General features: G+C 39.9%; 2 protein-coding genes across 3 annotated transcripts; one reads left to right on the forward strand and one right to left on the reverse strand.

Annotated features, from left to right (window-relative positions):
- The first annotated feature begins 1,691 nt into the window (after positions 1–1,691).
- On the forward strand, positions 1,692–4,307 carry znhit3 (zinc finger, HIT-type containing 3). Its single transcript, XM_037749224.1, has 5 exons — positions 1,692–1,886; positions 3,110–3,141; positions 3,254–3,319; positions 3,734–3,811; positions 3,924–4,307. The coding sequence occupies exons 1-5, from the start codon at positions 1,819–1,821 to the stop codon at positions 4,088–4,090; spliced, it is 411 nt and encodes a 136-aa protein (XP_037605152.1). The 5' UTR covers positions 1,692–1,818; the 3' UTR covers positions 4,091–4,307.
- A 77-nt stretch (positions 4,308–4,384) lies between these two features.
- LOC119476046 (unconventional myosin-XIX) lies at positions 4,385–19,423 on the reverse strand. Of its 2 annotated transcripts, XM_037749222.1 has the most exons (24): positions 19,176–19,418; positions 17,052–17,199; positions 15,960–16,108; positions 15,365–15,478; positions 14,695–14,827; positions 14,531–14,600; positions 14,344–14,446; positions 13,099–13,195; positions 12,908–12,984; positions 12,378–12,468; positions 11,618–11,783; positions 11,334–11,407; positions 11,115–11,236; positions 10,786–10,899; positions 10,245–10,421; positions 10,016–10,153; positions 9,815–9,922; positions 9,645–9,715; positions 8,639–8,718; positions 7,214–7,377; positions 6,956–7,085; positions 6,556–6,641; positions 5,965–6,288; positions 4,385–5,878 (listed from the first exon to the last, which is right to left on the reverse strand). In XM_037749222.1, the coding sequence occupies exons 1-24, from the start codon at positions 19,224–19,226 to the stop codon at positions 5,765–5,767; spliced, it is 2,901 nt and encodes a 966-aa protein (XP_037605150.1). In that variant the 5' UTR covers positions 19,227–19,418; the 3' UTR covers positions 4,385–5,764. The 2 variants fall into 2 exon arrangements, with proteins under 2 accessions (XP_037605150.1, XP_037605151.1); XM_037749223.1 differs by lacking the exons at positions 4,385–5,878; positions 5,965–6,288; positions 6,556–6,641; positions 6,956–7,085; positions 7,214–7,377 and adding an exon at positions 7,392–8,551 and having other exon boundaries at positions 19,176–19,423.
- Positions 19,424–19,852: the final 429 nt, after the last annotated feature.

Here is a 19,852-nt window from a genome sequence, read left to right on the forward strand (position 1 = left end):
TTTTGTGAATTTATTCCTCCGTCCCTCACATTAGGACCAACTATCTTCCTGCTCTCTATAGATTCCTCCCTCCCTCAGGAGGAATGAGGGCCGGCTCTGTTTACTTTTTGTATCCCAGAGGAGTGTCATGCTCATGCAGACATCAAGGTCAAGAGGCAGCTCCTTCAAGAATGCTCAAGTGGCCTGCAGCCTAGAAAAGAGATTTGTTATCATAACAAACTAGGCCTGTCAACGTTAACGCAATAATTACACAGTAACACAAATTCGTTTTAACGCCACTAATTTCTTTAACACATTTAATGCAATTGATATTTCGGATGTTGTACCAGGCTCAGTTTTAAAGCTAGAGTGAAGATACTGGGATCAAACTAGAAAACCTGAGGAATCCATCTGTACCAACCATGTCATAGGTTGTCGCGAAGGAGGTTAAAATAACGCTCCAAACATACACTAAATTTTGGCAAGGGAAAACTGTCATGGCCATTTTCAAAGGGTCCCTTGACCTCTGACCTCCAGATATGTGAATGTAAATGGGTTCTATGGGTACCCACGAGTCTCCCCTTTACAGACATGCCCACTTCATGATAATCACATGTTTGGGGCAAGTCATAGTCAAGTCAGCATACTGACACACTGACAGCTGTTGTTGCCTGTTGGGCTGCAGTTTGCAATGTTATGATTTGAGCATATTTTGTTATGCTAAATGCAGTACCTGTGAGGGTTTCTGGACAATGTTTGTCATTGTTTTGTGTTGTTAATTGATTTCCAATAATAAATATATACATGCATTTGCATAAAGCGAGCATATTTATCAAGCATATCTCCCTTTAAGATACATTTTGAACAGATAAAAAATGTGTGATTCATTTGCGATAAATCAATTGACAGAAGTAATACTTTGTTACAGTACTTAGCCTAGTATTTTTTTCTGGAGTATCTGTACTTTATTTGAGTTTTTATACTTTGTCAACTTTCCCTTTCACTCCACTACATTTTTCCTAAATAAAATGTGTACTTTTATTCCGATACATTTCCCCTAAGCATCTTGGTTACTCCTTACTATTGCAGGCATGCAGGTTTGGTGAATCAGCGATCCTAGCTTGCAAGTTACATAATTCACGTGATGTGCAAGTACAAACAAAGAGCTCTCAAAGCCTTACATAAGCTGCATGTCAGATCATGCTGGAAAAACTGGATTTTGTTCTTTAAATCCTTTTAAGTTGTGAAGACTTTGTTCTTCAGGTGTAATGTAGCCTCCATTATTAAGGTGGTGTACATGTTAAGAGGAAAAATATCATAAATCTCAAAATTCTGACTTGCTTGCTTTTTTATTAACAGCATTTACTTTTATTTTCAAAACATTTGATATCAAGTTAGATATTTGTACTTTTACTCAAGTGTGGCTTTAAGGTACTTCATCTACCACTGTTTGCCCTGTCCAATAAGGCTCCTAAATCATATGTCTTTTACTGGACGATGAGGACTAAGCAGTGACAATTCAAAATACAGTATATGCATCTGCAGGTTTTGTAAAGTACTCTGCAGTGATTGAAAAGTTACAAAAATAAAAGATGAATGCAAAGGTTAATTGTTCTTCAGCTGAACCAGAGGCTCGCCATTCATACCAGTGTTTGGGTTTAAGCAGTTGGACTGCAGGCTGAACTGTGGGTGAAGTCATGCTTTTATTTTGAAGGAAGGATTTCCCAACCGGAAGCGATATTCATTAACTTCCGGGTCTTCACACATGTGTGATCTGCTGCTTCCTAGCAGATAAACTGAATTTTTCTTCATCATTTATTTGTTGTTCTACTCGTCAGGATGCAGTTATGCAGGGTGTGCAGAGAGCAGACACCGAAATACAGATGTCCAGCCTGCAAAATCAGATAGTAAGTCTCTTTAAATAACTTTAGTTTGTGAGCTAGCTAACTATTAGCTTCCAAGTTGTTTGGCTAAAATTAAAAACAGTTATTTGACACACACAGTAGCCAGATTATCTTCTGTTGTTATGGCACATCAGTAAGTTTGTTGGACATAACTCAAAATTGTACATTGTAAAAAATAAATACAAAAAGCAGCTTTATATCCACCTAAGTGCTAACATTAAAGCTAAACTATGGTACAGTGCTGTAACTTAAAGGTCCCATATTGTAAAAAGTGAGATTTTCATGTCTTTTATATTACACAGCGGGTTTAAGTGCTATATAAATACTGTGAAAGTATCGAAGCGCTCAATATACGGAGAAAAACACACAGCCAGTATTCAGAAACCGGCGTTTGAAACAAGCCGTCAGGATTTCTGTCCATTTGTGATGTCACAAATATACAATATATCGACCATTACACGGTTTTAAACGTAAACATTCTAAATGTGTCCCAGTTTATTTCCTGTTGCAGTGTATGTGAATAACATCAGCTGACAAGAAGTAAACATGGACCCAAGCTGTTGCCTAGTAACGCAATTCTGTTGCAGTTCCATTGAAATGCACTAAAACGGAGCGTTTCAGACAGACGGTAAATGCAGGTATATTCAGACAGACAGTATGAGGAAAATAAAGTGTTTTTTGAACATTACAGCATGTAAACATGTTCTAGTAGAAACACAAAATATGAAGTATGAACCTGAAAATGAGCATGGTATGGGACCTTTAATGTTCGTTTGTAAGTATGTTCACTTCAAAACATGGGAAAACAAAGATTTCATAATCGAGAAAAATATGCGCATTACAGACCATGTCACTGACTTAAAGTAATGTCCTTAAAGTTAAACGTGAAAACCAATGTGGACATCAACACCACATGGGACGGCAGCCTGCGTTGGTCAAAACCATTTGCGTTTTGACGTCATAAACCACACCATGAATTGGATTAATTCATCCATTAATTTAATCAATCTGATTTTTACATTAGGAAACACTTACTTGCTTATTAATAGATGGAAGTTAACATCCCCTGTTAGAATAATCACATTTAAACACATTAACATTAGACAAAGTATGTTAATATACGTACTGATGTCACTGTTTATTACCTTGATCTAGTATTGCACAGAGGTGATTATCATGATCTGCCAGATACATTTCTGTTTTTAATTCTTTTTTTTCTCTTACAGTTGTTCACTTGTCTGTTACAAGAGGCATAAAGGTAAATGAGCTTATATCAGTATTATAGTGATGTACTGTTTAGACACTCAGAGGACATATTACGCTGCTCGTCATCCACTGATCCACCATCATAATTCTCTGTTTGTCCATAGACACTTGCCTTCCTGCTGAGCAGTCTGCACCTGCTGATCCTGGAGCTACGGGTTCTTTCAACACTGGTAAGTTATTATTTCTCTGATCATTCCTGTGATTCTATTTCTTTGCATAGCGTGTCCTCATCAACCAGCAAGAGCACTAATTAAATATATTATAATAGGTGAGGGTGGGCACCTTATTTAATTATGAGAATTGTGAACAATACTGTATTTAGATAGATAATAAACAATATACTACTGTAATAATCCATTATCACCAAGTTGTGCATACATTACACTGCGTTAGAGACTAGAGTAGGTAGGTGGTGGGAAATATTTGTTATTTAAAGTTATCAAAATTGTGTTAATTGTCCCTTTTAGTAGATTAAGTCAGCAAAGAGAGGCTGTGAGATGAAGTGATTGAAATACCACAGTTCAACCTTCAGAATTTTCCAGTGCCCTGTATGAAAAGCACTTTTTGCTTTCCTGTCTTTGCAGAGACGTGGTCTGTTGAGGATCTTCTGCATGCAGATGACGTCACTGACAAAGTGCCTCTGCAGAGGCTCCAGCTGTTAGGTATTAATCTAACAGTACCTTTCATCTGCTCTTAACACTATTGGCAGCAGCACCACACCACATGTTCCTTCATCTGACACTTGTATTTACTAAAAAAGTAATTTCTCTACAGGTCAGTCAAAAGAGCTGAGAGATCTTCTTTGCAACTCCCATCTGAGACAGTTACTGAGCTCCATCGACAGCGCCGACAGCAAAGACGATGCGATGAAGGCCGCCATGCAGGAGCCTCTGTTTGTTGAATTTTCAGATCGGTGTTTGAAAATTGTTGAAAAAAATTAAGCAAATCATCAACATTCAATGAAGCTGGTGATTTGTAAAACTGAACCTGCATCAGTTTGTCTATCAGATCACTTTTGATTCTATTTTTTTTTGTATAAAGTCTTGGTATCGACATGTTTTATAGGAATTTTTGTTGATGCAGCTTCCTGTCCTGTGCCTTGCAGTGCTACAGTTTGTATATAGTGTTCAAATAAAAGCTGCAATGTTTTAAAACAAAGTCACTTCCTGAGTCAACACAAAGGGCTTTACAGTGTAGGTAAAAAGTCACTTTGAGGTGAAAGGATAATGCATTTAAACATTTTATAACACTGATGTTTATTTTAACAAAACAGTCATTTAAATATGAACATTTTATTGATCCCTTGGTGCCACTCACAAAACAGTTACAGATCTCAAATTACAAACTGTCATAACGACACAATGACACATTTCGGTGAATCTATTGCTGGAAAAGGTTTAAAGATAAGAAATTATTTAGGGAGCAAATGAAGATATGCAAGGAATCAAAAGCTAGGATGATTAACGCTTCAATGTTTAGCGTTTGTAACATTACTTAGAGCAAAAAGACGTTTTGAATATTAAAAGTATGAATATAGTAAAACTTTGCTATAATAACATGTTTGTTCTGCCCCACGAAACACTAGTGTTAAAAGACTTTGGTATGTTATACAGTACTGCCATTAATGCTTTGGACTGCAGCAGATAAAAATCCACACAATGTGGTTTAGTCAAACATTTTACAGATGTGCATAATACAAAAACCCTTTATCCAACAAAAAGAAGCAGCTATTTGAATAAACCTGGGTTCATCCTTTTCCCTGTTTCACACCAGTCATGCGTCTGCTTGTTTGTTGCTGTATAAGAGCAGTAGTGTGGTTTTAATGTGCAATATGTGCTTTACATGTGCAATACTTGCTTAATTACTATTTTTCCCACCAGCATAAATCACACTCAAAATAATGGATCTTGAGATCATATCTGCAATCGACCCATGTGTTTTTACACCCAAAATAAATCTATAAAAATCACACAGAAATAATCATCTTTAAATAAATACTTAGACTAACAGCTCATTTGTGATTTGAGTGTAGATTTTAAGGAAGGCACTCGATACTTTGATCAGCAGTCCTCTGTTTAAATGTGCTAAAGTTGTGCCATATCATTTCAGCTCTCCAGACAGGGACTAAGACTTTATAAAAAATGATTCCGTTTGTCTTGTCCTGCAGCGACATCGTCATAATCCAAACCCCATTCATTGTTTTCTATATATATCTTATCTGAGGTGTGGCAGGTCAGAGGTCAGTGTTTCTGGACAGTCTACTGTCTGAGATTTAGATTTTAGTTTTTAAGTCCCTGGAGCCTGAAGCCGACCGCAGATTATTCATGATAAAATCCGGTTCACAGCACAGTGCAATATCTCACCTGACCTCCTGGTATGTTAGAATATTATTATGCCATGGTGCAGGTTTTGCAGGTCGTTGCAATCTTGTATAACACAGAGTGAGATGAACTTTGGCATTCTTTAAAAAAAAAAATTGATCGGTAAATGACGACATGAAATACAAAAAGATAGCATAAAATACCATGTTTGTTCCCTTTGGGTCAGATTATGGAAGACTGTCCTTAATCTGTGTCCATGGAATCAGCCTTTAGTGTTCTGCGAAGGTGGAACTCTTATAAAGTTTTTTCTAGCAGGATGGCGTTGAATCCTGTCACGTCACTCTTCATGTCTGGTTGCCTGTCAGCATACAGAAGTGGAGATCGCTGACAGTGCAGCTTTACAGATCCCTGAGTAGGAAAGAAAAATCTCAAATGACCAATCCTAAAAATCATCCAGATGATAGAAACTTGATGGGAGAGTTATGTGCCCTCACCTTGGGTTGAGCCCGTATGGAGGCTAGCTCCTCCGAGTACTGGTTGGGCTTCACCTTATACCCCCCTCTCCTGGAGGGCAGGTTGAGGGAGGCCATCACAGACACCATCTTCTGGAAGCCCGTGGCGGTCAGAGACATGGTGATGGACGGGGCAGAGGCCAGAGCCAGGCCCATCGGCCACCCTCGCACTGGGACAGGCTCCGGGATGGAGGAGAGCTGCACCGAGCCGCGCTCCCTGACAACAGGGTTCAATGTTGGCTTTTCCTCCTCCACAAGGTCCTTTGGATCATCCAGTTCAGCATCAGCCAGGGCTTTCAATAGTGCCTGCCACAAAAACAAAACTAATTTACATATTATCTATAACTCCTTGTTTGTTTATTTAACACTAATGCACACAAATAAACATTGGTATAAATGCGAAAGTCAGCCAAAAGTCAGACACGAGCCAACCCTGGTTCCAACTGACGCTGACTCATGTGACATCACTTGAGGACATTTATCAGGTTTTGTGCAGCTCGCTCTGGAGCCACAAAAGGCTGAAGCATGAGCAAGAAAACATAAGATGCGATATGTGTTCTTTCCAAATCTCACCCTCCACTTCCTCCAGGTGTTCTGGATGACTGAAGCTGCTCTGTTCCATCTCCGGGTTCGCCTCCTGACCAGCCAGGACCGCACCACTGCAGGAGGCATAAAACACATTCAGCATCTGACCAAGCCATTCATTCTGCAAGCTTAATCTGTGCATTGTGGAGACAAATGTTTACATGCCCCCATTCAGAATGAAGTATCTAAAGAACATCTGTCATTAACAGTTAATCGGATGAGCTATTGTGGCAGCTTCTGTCGGCCTGCAAACATTGTGTACAGACTCCACCAGCTGGTTCCTGTTGGCCAGACAATGGGGTCAAAGGCAGCAGACTCTGTGGGAGTGAGGCCACAGAGCTCTGCTGATTCCACTCAGTGGTACCTGGCCAGGGCATTAAGAGTTTACCTGCTTGGATCAGAACGGCAGACTGCTGACGGGCGCGACGTCTTCGCCGCTGGAACCGCAGCCAGCAGCACTGAATGGAGAAGGCACACTGAGACAGGATCTTCTTCCGCTGATCCTCCAGCAAATCGAGCTGTGAGACAACAGCGAGGCAGGTCAGTACTCCAAAAAAGACCAGAGCCCTTATTTGCATTACAGCCTCGAAGTTATACATACACTTTAAATTGTGTGTGAGGATGCCTGTTTATATAAATTACTGACCATCAACTGGGTGAGGAAAACTTTAGTCCTTCCGCAGTGCACCCATGAATTGGGTTTTCCACTGTCAGGGTTGCTTGAGGGGTCAAACGCCTTGTGCTTTAACACAACGCTGAGGAGCTTCTCCACCTCTTGTCGAAGAGCGTCATCGCTGTCGGCCTCCACATCTAAGACGGAGAGGAAATTAGCATTGGCGTGAAGCACTGGAGGCATAATTCAAGTCAGGGCAGAGTGGCACTTCAACTGTCTAGAGATTCACTGTTATTTGTTTGACAGTATGTCAGTCAGTGAGGTAAAAACTGGGTGAGCGTGAGAGAGAGCACAGAGAAATCATCAGGATCAACAGAAGAGTTTCCACAGACACGGATATGATTACTCTGAATTCAATGAATCTTTCAAACGTGATCATATTTGGCAGCATTCAGGATTAGTGAGCAGGTCCCTCGAACATTCATACAACAAGACTTAAAGGTACAGTGCGTAGTATTTCGGGGGATCTATTATAATATTCATAACTATGTTTTCATTAGTGTATAATCACCTGAAACTAAGAAGCGTTGTGTTTTCGTTAGAATGAGCCCTTCATATCTACATAGGAAGCGGGTCTCTGTACCTTTAAGAGTCTACAGCGCCATGCTAGAGGATCTATGAGGCTCTACTTGAGCTAAATGCTAACAACAATGTTAACATGCTGATGTTTAGCATGTATAATGTTTACCAAGCTCACCATCTTAGTTCAGTGTGTTAGCATGCATTTGCTAATTAGCAAGTCAGGGGACCACCAGAGTTATTATAATTCCTCCTGAGGGGGAACATGCATGTGTGCCAAATTTCATGGCAATGCATCCAATAGTGTTCGAGACATTTCACTAAAATCTGTCAACATCATGGTGGTGCTAGAGGACAAGTAAGGCGATCACTAAAGCAAGTAAGACACATCCTCCGTGGACCATGAATGTCTGTACACAATTTAATAGCAAATCCATCCAGGAGTTGTTGACATATTGTAGTCTGGAACAAATATGTGGACAGACAGACCAACATTGGCATACATAGAGCCATGCTGTTAGCACGGTTAAAAAGCAGAGAACAGTGTTAAGATGAATGTAAGTTCAAGCACACACTGATCAGGAGTGAGTAAAGAAACGTGAAGCAACATGCAAAGCAGGCTCTGATAGACAGAGGTGCATGCATTTACCTGGAAAGTTCATAAGGAGTTGCAAATTTTGTTAGAAAGTCTTGTTTTTATACACCAAATGGAAAAGTCCCAGGAGAGTAGAGAACTGAGGATCACAGTTACTAAGAGGGCTAACGAAGGAAAAGGTGAATATACCAGCAGACCTAAAGAGAGGAGACAAAATCACTCTTTGTCCACAGTAAACATGCCGAGATTGACCTTACATTGATCCCGCAACAAACTGTACTTACCAACACAATGAGTCCCTGAATTGAGACTTGAATATTTTGCGATCAGTCCATAACGTTGCAGGAAGCCTTTGAAAGGAACTCTGTACAACAGAAATGACAAAGTCAACCAAGATCCAACAGAAACAATGCAATACATTAAAGGGATAGTTCAGGTGTTTTGAAGTGGGGTTGTATGAGGTACTTATCCATAGTCAGTGTATTATCTACAGTAGATGATGATCGGCACGACGAGAAACAGACAGAAGTACGGGCACAGGACGGGGCCGGCAACAAAACATTTAGCACCTAAAAGAAATGCCCAACTAAAGAAATCAATATCAGTTTAAGTGTACATTATATTTAGAATATTTTCATCACTTTGCCTTGTTGCCAGACAGACCTTTCCGACAGGGAACTGAAGCCGCTATCTATGCTCTCTTCAAAGCCACCAGACTCCTTTGACAAAAACAGTAATTTTACCTCGCAGAACACGTGAGTTGCTGATCTACCGCTGCCTGGATCACTTAGTTTGTTTGTGTTATTGTTACGTGACTTTGGTGTTTCAAAAAGGTTAGTTTGGATTCACCAAAGTAACACAATAACACAAACAATCCAGCGGACAGCGGTAGACCAGTAGTCCCCCGTGTTCTGCTCGGTAAAATTACTGTTTTTGTCAATGGAGTCTGGTGGCTTTATAGAGAGCACAGATGGATAGTACGGCTTCAGTCCCCCTTTAAAAAGGGCTGTCTGACGGCCAGGTAAAGAGGTGAAAATATTCTAAATATAGCGTACACTAACATTGATTTTTTTAGGTGGGCCGTTTTTTAGGTGACTACCCCGTCCACAGCAGTACATTCCTTTGCTTTCGTGCCGGTACTCCTGTCTGTTTCTCTAAAGTAGGGGCGTGCTGAACACCATTTACTGTATCTAATACACTGACTATGGATAAGTACCTCATACAACCCCACTTCAAAACATCTGAACTAACCCTTTAAGGTTAAGAGTTAACAAAGAAACATTTATTCACCTTATTGGAAAGCCAGCAGCACTGATATGAATAGTCTCCACAATCCCACAGGCCTCCAACTGCATGATAACCTGACAGCAGACAGGAAATAACCATTAAAACCTGTCCCTTTTGTGAAAATATGAAGCCTCTGTTGTCATGGTGGTACTGCTGAAATAGAGAACATCTACCTCCTCCTTTTTGAAGGTCAGAGGCTTGCAGTCTGGGTTGGGTTTGATGCAGCGAGTGTAGTGAGGAGTTGTGGTGTGGAGGATCTTCATCAGGCTCTCCAGAGAGTTCTACAATCAGACATTAACATCATGACTAAACCCTCCCAGGAGGAACTCTACAGGCCCAAACAAGCTGGTGATAAAGGCTTTAGTGGCTCTCACCTTGAACTTGGAGACCACAGTGACTTTACTGAGCCCCTTGGTAGTCGTGTTCTCAGTTTCCTGGTCAGTGAAGATCTGGTGAAGCAGCGGGTTGTCAGACTTCTGAAGCAGACTGATGAGCTCTGGTGGCACTGGGTCCTAAAACACAGAATCAAGAAGGAGATGAGTGGATGGATCGGTGGTCAACTTTCTGAACACAATTTAAAAAGTTGTTTCTTACAGTACACACCTTGTTTTTCTCCACCATCCCCTGTATCTGGTAGTTGACTTTGCCAGCGTAATGGGACACAGTGAAGTGTGGCTCCTTGCTGAACTTGTCCCAGCTGATGTTGGTGTTATCACGGAGCTCCTTCTCCAGACGGACCCTGAATGTCTTCGCATCTGAGGCTCGATTAAGACGACTCTCCTGTAGGACAGGTGTGTAAAAAGTTGTCAACCTCCACTTACTACAGATACACATATTTAATGATAAATTAATGTACAGATTAACCAAGAGAATGACTGCATGGAAACAAAGGGTTAAAAGGGATGGAGGACAATTACTTATTAAAAAAAATGACATAGTTTCAACGTAAAATTATAAATTGTATCATTTCCTTTTCTTTTAAAAGAATATGATTTAAATGCAATTCCTCATAAATTTCAACTCTAATGGGAGGACATGTTTGATAAACCACTTCTTTGGAGACCAGTGTCCAGATTGATTTTTACATTATTGCCTATTGCCTTGACAATAATAATAAGAAAAACACACAAAACAAGAAAATGACCTCATTAAGAAGAGAAAACACGCAGACAGGGCTCCCCTCTAGAAGATCCAGACATCTCTGGTTGTCTTGGTATTTGACAAAGGACCACTCCAACCCCTCGGACACGTATTCCTCCTGAGAGAAGCAGAGATAAATATGAATAATAAAGTACAAAACATTTTTTTTTACATTACACAAGGTACCACAAGTTGCTCTGTTTACGATCAACAGAGATTTCATGAAGACTGAAGGAGCCTCCTGAATGTCTGAGACCGGCACATCGACACAACAAAGCAGAGAAACGACGGCTCTCCTGAGATCTCTGCATGGAAAAGTGATAGATGCCGTACCTGCTGAGCTCTGAGATAATGAGCCACAAAGTGCTGCTGCAGTTTCTCATTGGCGTAGTTGATGCACAGCTGCTCCAGGTTATTGATCTGGAAACACTCGAACCCGTACACATCTAGAACTCCTGGGGATCACAGGGAGGAGAGGACTGTGTGAGTTTAGGAAAAAAAAATTACAAATGTATTCATATTCAGTAAAGTAAAAGGCAATAATGCTTTTACCTATGAAGTTGCACCACGTGGATGTGTCTGCACATATGCTGTTATTGATGAATGTAACCAGCCATTCAAATAATCTGTTGGGGAAAAGAGACACAAACTCTTATTCAACAGACATATCTTCCTCACTGTGTATTGTAAATAAAAGGGCATGATGGTTTCACATTTGAGTGTTTGACGACAGCCGAGTCTTAGTCACGGGACAGAAACAAGTTCCTGCATGACCAGTTCTTTTCACATAATACGCTCACATCGCTGTTATCTGATTATCAATTCCTCATTCTTACTGGGCGTAGATGACCTTGGCCAGGCAGTCTCTCCTCATGATGCACTCTGCCTGGGAACAAGGCTTGAGCACGCTCTGCTTCCCCGCCTTCAGCGTCCTCACTCTTAAAGACGTGTGAAGCTCCTCGGCAGGGACACACAGCAGCTCAGCAGCCCTCTGCAAGAAGTCTGAAGCACAGGCGGGAGTGGAAGGCTGTTAGATACGTATTTCATGTTTGTTGAGAGTTAGTGTTACTGGGAGCAGGCCGTCATGGAATTTATTCTTCAATCTGGCAGCATGACACAAAGTATAACCTGTATGTATCTTTCAAAAGAAATCCCTTGAGCATCATTCTGTATTTATGTCATCCTTATAGGTAGGATTTGGCAGCATCTGGTGGTGTGGTTGCAGATTGCAACCAACTGAGTACCCTCACTCCTCCCTTTCCAAGACTGCGTTAACGTGAGCCGCTGAATGCAAAACCGTGGTAATGCCGTTCGCCTCGCTCAGAGGCCATCCTTACCATAATAACACTACTTTAGGAGCAACAGAAGTCAGTCATTCTAAGCTATCAAAAACACAACTCAAAACTCTTATTTTCTAGTGATTGTACACTAATGAAAACATAGCTATGAATATTATATTCCATTTCTGCTAATAGATCCCTGAAATGTGACACACTGTCCTTTAAATGTTAAAATAATGGATATTTTAAGCACAGAATAACTGGAAGTGATTGAAAAGAGTTGATTAAATATCTTAAACAAAATCATATCCAATACCTTTGGACAGTTCATCAAGGTTACAAGGTTGTGATTCATCCGTCAAAGAGGAGAAATTCACATTCCCCAACTGCAAGATCCCTGCTACTATCTGTAACGCATTACAACAAACAGAGAAATTAGATTCTATGCTTACAGAGAAAAACACACAAAACTAGATTGAAAATTGAAGGTAAGGTAACACTTTTCTTTAACCTCCCATTTAGCATCCATAAACAGTACATAAACATTGAATACATACTTTACAACACATTATGTGTGTATGTAACTACACTAGATAGTAGTTGTAAGCAGATATAAGTGTTTATTAATGTATTTGTCCACCACTATATCTCCTCCTGTGGACACAAATATCTGGATGCTGGCGTATAAACAGATTAATGAAGGACGATATTGTAATAATATAAAATGTGTCTGCTTACAACTACATTATAGTGTATTATAAACAATTCATTAAATGTTTCTATAGTGTTTAGAAATGCGAAATAGAGGGGGCTATATTGAAGTGTTACCGATGATGAGTACCTTACCCTGAATATCTGACTCCGTCTTTCTGCATTAATGCCCAGGTGAACCATTGCCTCGACAGTCTCTTGAAAACAATCCTCTATAAAAACATTACATGAAGAGTAGTTACTTGTGAGAATCACAAAAATGTATAGAATAAAAAGACAAAACACATGCCTAAATACACAAAATAAAATAAAAAATAAAGACTAACCCTCAACAGTTTTTTCAGAATTTGGCAGCCACACAAAGTGTTGGTCATGTGGCATCTTCCACTCCTTCCTCTGCTCATCTGTGGCCCCTTTCATCATCTGAAAAACAACATGCTCTCAGCATTTACATCTGCTTTACATATGAATGTGTGAATATTAAAAGGTAACTTTGGTATTTTTCATCCTGGACCCTATTTTCGCATGTTTTGGTGTCTAAGTGACTAATAGGGACTACAATTTCTTAAATTGGTCTAGTGTTGAGTGAGAACGCTGTAACCAGCAGCCATGAAACGAGCTGCGAGGACAAATGAGCAGCATCAGTGCACATTGCATCCACTAAAAGGGCTTGTTTTTGCCACTGACAGGGAGAGAGAAATAAAACCTTTTCTTACCTTTCTCTTGATCCTGTTCGTTATTATGTCCAACTTCCGCTCAAGGAGAAGTCTCGTTGTGAAATCTGAATATCTGTATACTCTGGTTCAAATAAATACAGGCAGCTATCAAATTCAAAGACCTCATCCACATAGTCAAAATCATCTAAATATTCAGCCATGACGCTGAAAACTGTTTTAACACTCAGCTACGCTTTCTTTACTCCAACACAACAAACTGCCCGGCTGGCACTCACGTTTCCACCATGGATGTATTCCACTATTCCACCGTTGTCTTCTGGCATCATGTCACCTCGCAAGACTTCAGAACTTCTTCTTTCAAGACTTCTCCTTGAACGAGACTCTTTCCATAATGACAATAATAATAATAACAATCAGAGCCTGTCATGACAAAAACAAGCGCTTTTAGTGGGCGTAAATGACGATTCCAGCTTGCCCCAATAGCAACATATTGCAGCCTGTGAGCTGCTGCCATCTACAGCACTGGAAAGATTATCCCTTTTCTCATTTTATTGTCTTTTTTGTCCTGATATTTCAGTGTTTTTTTTATATTGTTCTTGTGGCCTTCTTTTTGCTGGGTCCTGATCCCAGTAAGCCTTTGAGTACTCTTTGTCATTGTTTTTGGTATGTCTGTCTCTTGTCTGTGCTCTACCTTATTGTCAATACGGATGCCATCCTCTATTTTTGCTGCAAAACAAATCTACCTACGGGTACAAATAAAGTCACCTGAACCTGAACCTCCCTCAGCAATAGACCAATTCCAGAAATTGTTGTTGCTATTAGTCAGTTAGACACAAAAAATACCGAAGTTACCCTTTAAACTAAAATACCACATGTGCAGGCCTGTTAACTCACCTGGTAAAAGATGTGGAAGTTCCTCTCATTAGCCAGTTGGCACGCCACCCTGGTCTTCTCTAGCAAATAGGTTTGCACAGACGCCCCCACTAACAGCTGACACCTTCATGTGAAAATAACACATTAAACTGACAGACAACTTGTACTGATGCTATCTCACGTGATGAGGAAGGATCAGTTTTAGTACCTGTCTAGCTGGAGCTGGATGTACTTCCCAAAGCGACTGCTGTTGTTGTTCCGTAGCGTGCAGGCGTTGCCTACATGGAGGGTAAAGTGTTGACTGAGTGACTGTCCACACTACAGTAGTTATTTTCACAATAACGAGACACCAGCGATCATCAGTTATCTCACCGAAAGCTTCCATGATGGGGTTGGAGTCCAGCACCCTCCTCTCTATCCTCTCCACCGTGTCCTGACTCTTCACCACAGAGGACGAGGCCGCCACAGTAGCGTAGTATTTCATCAGGCAACGGGACGTCCATGTCTATTAAGAAACAAATCACAGGTCCACTAAAGATTGTTTCAACTGATCCTGTAACCCAATTTACAGCCATCACCTACCTAGTTATTTGTTTAAAATAAACTGGGATGTGAGAGAAAAGCTAAATGTAAAAAGACACATCGCTTCCTGTGGGCCAGAGGAGTTTTTTGTGCATCCAGAGTAGAAAATGATCTGGTCTGACAATTAACTGCTTTTGTCTTTCATCAATCAGTGAAGTGCCAACAGATATACACATCCAAACTGCCCTTACGATCTTGTACTGAGCAAAGAACAACAGATAGGAATAATGAGCACTTTTTTGCTGACAAATATGCTGCAATAATATTCAGAGCATAAATCACTCAAAGACTTAAAATTGTTGAAACCAGCCAGCTTATAAATGCGTAATCAGCTTAATATATACACTGTAGATTGGTCAATATACCTCAATCTGTGGCACTGTAAGTAAAAAAGCAACTGATAGTTTGAACCCCTGATTGATGTAGTAGGTTACGATCATTCTTTAAAGCATTGGTTTACCTTTCCTGCGCCGCTCTCACCGCTGACCACCAACGATTGGTTCACTGGCTCCACCTGGCCCTGAACATTCCTGTAGGCTTCTTCCGCCACAATAAAGATATGTGGTTTGAACTCCTGTTGGCAAAAAATAAAAATACAGACTTAAAATGCCGGTCATTTCAGACTGCAGGAAGAGCCGTCAGTATCTTCAAGAGGTTCTGGAGTTTAATGAGTTTGACTTAGAAGTTGTTCCTGAGACAGACGAGGAACCGGAGGATTCATGTTTGACCACAAGACGGCAACGTTTATGTTTCTTGCACTTTGAAACTCTGCAAAGTTGGTAAAACAACAGACTTGACTTGTTGACACACTCGTGGCACCAGTTGGGTCATTTTTGAAAGTCAGCATTAGTGCATGATCTAATCCTGAAAGTCTAGGAAACCCTCTGAAAAAGCCAAACTCTTACAATGCACCTCCACCCACCCTCACCATCACCATCACATCCACACCCCTGCTTGCACCACCATCCATCTTCCCCCTACAAAGAAATCCCTTTAGATAGATATACACAAGTTAGCTGAATTACGGTGAGAGCCAGCTGTGACTTTGTAAATACCTGTGGCTGAGGAGCGCAGTGATACTCCTTCATCACATCCAGAGAGTAGAGGTCCGGGATGGGCTGGAAGGGGTTGAGAGCCACCAAGGTGCAGCCAGCATGGGTGTAAAACACCTTCACGCTGTACCTGGCCTGCAGGCATTTCAGCACTACAGGAGGAAAATATGAAACATCACATCAGGCATTAACAGGAAAAACAGACAAGCAAATATCTAACGATGATGATGAGCTGAGGCAGGAACAAGAGAACACCAGAGAAGACAGGAGCATTAAAATGGCAAAGATATGTTTATCTATAATAAAATTCTTTAACTACATAAAACATGATCCATTTAACAGAAGCAGCATCAGTCCGAGAGCTTTCAAAGAAAAATCTCCTACAGCAATTCCATACAGTCACCCTGACCTCTGCTGTTACTGTTATGTTTCCTCCCTTGGGCTGAAACTAACAACACCTCAGATTTAAATGAAAATCTTCACTGTGTAAAATAACAAACGCTGATCTTTTCTTACATAATACCAATGACACTGCATTTTTAATGTCAAGACGAACAATGGAGAGTAAAAATGACTGCTGATGAAAAAAATGTTTTGCACATAAACACTTTAAGATAGTATGCTTCATATTTACATGTGGCCCTACTGTATTATAAATCTATAAGGAATACAAAATGTATTGTTTTTGTGGATGCATGTGTCTGCCAGCAAGGTAAATCATGCCCTTGGTTCACTCACATGAGTGAAACTTGATCCTTCTCATTGTGTACACTGCAGCATTTTGGCAGCACAGCAGTCATTCATGCATTTGTTTTTATAATGACCCTGTAGGTTTTATCTTGACGAGGTTAAACAATACACAGAAAATGCTGCAATCCAAGGTGACACACTGGCTGTGTTTTTGTAAATAAAGACAACATATCAAACAGTAAAGATTTGTGCCACTAAATTAAGTGGAAGGAATATCCCAAAATTTATAATAGATGGAAAGACTTAAATGTCACTTAGCTGAAACAGCAAGCCCCATGATACATCATGTTTATCAAGTGACTTAGAGACTCTAGAGTAAAGTGACATTATAGCCCCATTTGTTACCTGTTGATGGGGTCACCGGGTTGACTTTGGTGAGGTCGTCATAAGTGTGGAGTTGTTCTTCATCAACGAGGAAGGCCTGAATGTCTCCCTCCAGTGAATCATTTAGGGACGGGTCTGGTGTATGGACTTTCTGGACGAGTCCTTTCACCTGCGGGAATGAGGCAAAATGGGATGTTGTGTTTAAAATATGAACCGACACCTTGTAAGTCATGCCAAGGAAATTCCCAAAAGTATTAAAAAGCCAGGAAGAGGAGAATTACGTTTTTATGCATATTGTATTTGTTATTCCCACAATGTAGGGCACAACAGTCAGAAACCAGACAGCAGTCAGTATCCAAACCTCTGATGTCATCATGACGTCAAGTCTGATCGCTGATGTGGTATTTTCAAAATAAGGATATATTTCCGAGCTCCATACGCATAACAATCCAGCAAAATATATCCTATTTTGTGCATCAAAATTTCAAACATGCTACATACAATCTGTCAAACTTTCCTCATCTACGAAGCGCTTACAAACATTTCATCTCTATGCAATCAAATGTTCAAGTTTTTATTCTTGGCTTTGAGAGAGCTGTCGAACATCAGACAGATTACATACTGTATGTAAATCAAGTATTCCTACATCACATGCTATTTTCACTGACACCGTGGTTTACTTTAGAGGCCTAAAAATAGGCCATAGTCCTACATTGGTAATTGCTACTTGTTCTGAATCACTTTGGTCAATGTGTCATGTTTAATTAATTCAGTCATAATCGACTCAGACTGACAAAGGGAAGTCTGCTTTATCCTACCAACATCACATGGCCTGGACCTGCAGCCCGCCTGACAACACCGTCAACAGGTATTTGTACAGACACATTTAATCCAATAGCAGGTAGCCTAGATCTCATCATTCTGCAAGCCGAGGCCATTTAAACCACGTAAACAGTCTTAATGACATTAATTGATTAATCTAATGCCTAATGCTACAACAATAATATCTAAGTACACAATACATTCAATTGACACACATACAGTATATTTAACACTAGTCACAAGTATCATGTTACAGCAGTATGTTATATTATAAAACAGTAAGCGTCTGAAGAATACATACTGAATGTACAAAAAACGTATATAGGTAAAAACACATTAAAAAAGGTGATTTGTTAAGTTTTGTGACACCTGTTTGAGTAACTGCTGAACACAGACCATACACATTTTAAATGACTGTTATTTAGAGGAACTTTAAGATATGTTGTTCTTATATATTGTTCCTTTTTTGGGCTTTTATTGCCATAATCCTATTTATATGGTTCTTATTGTAACTTGTCCCTCCAACTGCCCCATGCCTTTTAATGTTTCCTTTGACTGAACTAACCCTGGTCCTGTTCTGCTGTTCTCACACCAAACTCCAGTCTGGCAATTTAGTGAATGTCTTTTTGTTATACTAGCAAATGTGCAGTATAACAAAAAGCAGCAAAGGGGATAGTGCAAAAAACAAGATGCATCAGCTAACACAGTAAAAAAGAGCTAAACAAAGTGTAACAAAATATGAACCATTTAAATAGAAGGAAGTATACAAATAGGAGCAGTATATACAGTATTGACAATAAACAGACTATTAACAAAATTGCACAAGTGGAAAATGATATTGCACAGTGAGAATGAATGAATGAATGAAATTCCACCTAAAAATATCAGGTTATTGTCAGTATAAGGCAATATAAGGCATTATATAATGCATAATATATATATATATAAGGCAATATAAGGCATTATATAATGCATAATATATATATATATAAGGCAATATAAGGCATTAACTAAATATTTTGAATATGTTACTGTTTTTCTCAAGTAAGGTAGAAATACATTACCATTTTAATCATTTACTCCTATTATTACTATTGGGACTATTTTCCTCTGGCGCATTAATTGTTAGATTACAGGGTTGTGATTCGGTTCATAAAACACATATAACAGCGCGTTTGAATACCAACCGTCCAATCAGAGCAGAGGACCGTTAACGTTACTCACACACTGATAAATCTACTCCAAGTTAACTTATCATTAACTTTTACATTTTATAAACCGAAAAGGAAAACCAGTTGTGGACATTATGGTGTCCTAACTCACCGGTCCTCCTCCGTGTCTGTGTCCTTCTCGTCGGTTGTTGGTAGAACTCATCACCTTTTACTGTCTTCAGAGTCAACAGACAAACCTTGATAGGAACTCTTCCTATATTCAGATTAATATAAATTAAGGTTATTCCCTGCTACAGTCCTGAACCTCAATAGTTTCCATTAACTGTCAGAGATTCCTTCAGGACAGGACAACTCCTCTTGTCTGTCTGTCTCCTGTCTGTCTGTCCCACTGACTCCCAGACTACAAGGCCTATAGAAAGAGGTTAGGACACGGGTGTTGGGTTTGGGGTATTACGCATGCGCAGTGTAACTCAAGCTTTACTGCGCATGTGCGCTACCCCTGGAGATATGACGCATTGATGACGCTATAATCTATCCTCCTTTCCATAGGCCTTGTCCCAAACTCCCAACCACACACTTATTCCCGCCCTCTTCCTGATGCATTCAGGGTCCCAACTGTCCTCCACGTTTACCCTGAGATTACTCTTACTTTAGAATATTATATCTCATTTCATTTCAACATTTATTTCGAACATGTAGAACACAAAAAAAACAAAATAAAAAAGAAAGAAAGAGAATGATCATACCAACAAGTGGACAGTCAGAAACAAGTAGTATTAACATATAATGAAAAGCATAAGACAAATAAATGGTCAACTCTTGATGCCT

This window comes from Sebastes umbrosus, chromosome 17, assembly GCF_015220745.1.
Source record: "Sebastes umbrosus isolate fSebUmb1 chromosome 17, fSebUmb1.pri, whole genome shotgun sequence".
NCBI classification, from domain to species: domain Eukaryota; kingdom Metazoa; phylum Chordata; class Actinopteri; order Perciformes; family Sebastidae; genus Sebastes; species Sebastes umbrosus.

Excerpts from the sequence above, each read along its gene's own strand:
- znhit3 (XM_037749224.1), top strand. The coding sequence starts at position 1,819 with ATGCAGTTATGCAGGGTGTGCAGAGAGCAGACACCGAAATACAGATGT. Across the intron at positions 3,142-3,253 it reads CTGTTACAAGAGGCATAAAG|ACACTTGCCTTCCTGCTGAG; the intron begins GTAAATGAGCTT and ends GTTTGTCCATAG. Across the intron at positions 3,812-3,923 it reads GCAGAGGCTCCAGCTGTTAG|GTCAGTCAAAAGAGCTGAGA; the intron begins GTATTAATCTAA and ends ATTTCTCTACAG.
- LOC119476046 (XM_037749222.1), bottom strand. The coding sequence starts at position 19,226 with ATGAGTTCTACCAACAACCGACGAGAAGGACACAGACACGGAGGAGGA. Across the intron at positions 17,200-19,175 it reads ACAGACACGGAGGAGGACCG|GTGAAAGGACTCGTCCAGAA; the intron begins GTGAGTTAGGAC and ends TCATTCCCGCAG. Across the intron at positions 16,109-17,051 it reads CCCGGTGACCCCATCAACAG|TGCTGAAATGCCTGCAGGCC; the intron begins GTAACAAATGGG and ends TTCCTCCTGTAG.